Genomic DNA, 726 nt, shown 5'->3' on the forward strand with positions numbered 1-726 from the left:
AGGGAGTTGACGTAGTTGCGGGCGTCCTGGGCCTTGTCGGAGGGCAGGAACTTGAGCACCTTGGGCAGCGTGCGCACCTGCGGGCGGCGGGGGACGGGGCGGCGGCAGGGTGGGGAGCGGCCGGCGCGTGGCCGGGGATGCCAGCAGGCGGCCGGCGCGGAGGCCCCTGCATGAGCGCGGCGCACCGGCCGCCAGCCAGGCAGGCCAGGCAGGCAGGCAGGCGGCCAGGCGTGCGTGCTGCGTGCTGCGTGCCGCGTGCGGCCGCCCCGGGGGCCAGCCGCCGCACCCACCAGCTTGAGCAGCTGCTCCTCGAAGTTGTCGTTCTGCTGCCGCATGTTCTTCATGAACTCGCCGATGGCCGACTTGCCGCCGCCGCCCAGCTGGGACATTGAGAAGGAGCCCAGCTTGTTGAGCTTCATGACGGCGGGCATGGAGGGGAAGATGAGGCAGGCGTCGAGGGAGTCGCGCACGGGCGCCACCGCACCCACAATCTTCTCCGCCAGCTCCTCGATGAAGATGAGGGAGCCGATGAAGATGTTGGCTGCGGCAGGGGGTCGAGGGGGAGGGGGAGGGCGGGTTGAGGTGTGGGGGCAGCGGACAGCAGGGGAAGGCAGGGGAGGGCAGGGCAGGGCAGGGAGGGTGGAAGGGCAGGGTGCGGAGGGAGGCGCGGCTGCCGGTCGCACACAGTGCACAGCTGCGGCGGCCGCCGTCACAGGAGCCCCCCAG

The 726-nt window shown here is 72.3% G+C and overlaps 1 protein-coding gene across 1 annotated transcript in view; it reads right to left on the reverse strand.

Moving 5' to 3' along the window:
• The window catches only part of CHLNCDRAFT_143922 (hypothetical protein), a gene marked incomplete at both ends in the record, with an annotated part of 2787 nt that overhangs the window by 147 nt on the left and 1914 nt on the right, over positions 1-726 (reverse strand). The window contains 2 exons of the mRNA XM_005849348.1: positions 12-77; positions 291-541. Coding sequence (XP_005849410.1) covers positions 12-77; positions 291-541 — 317 coding nt within the window. The remainder of the gene's footprint in view (positions 1-11; positions 78-290; positions 542-726) is intronic.

The sequence above is a fragment of the Chlorella variabilis genome (assembly GCF_000147415.1).
Source record: "Chlorella variabilis unplaced genomic scaffold CHLNCscaffold_6, whole genome shotgun sequence".
In the NCBI taxonomy this organism is placed as follows: domain Eukaryota; kingdom Viridiplantae; phylum Chlorophyta; class Trebouxiophyceae; order Chlorellales; family Chlorellaceae; genus Chlorella; species Chlorella variabilis.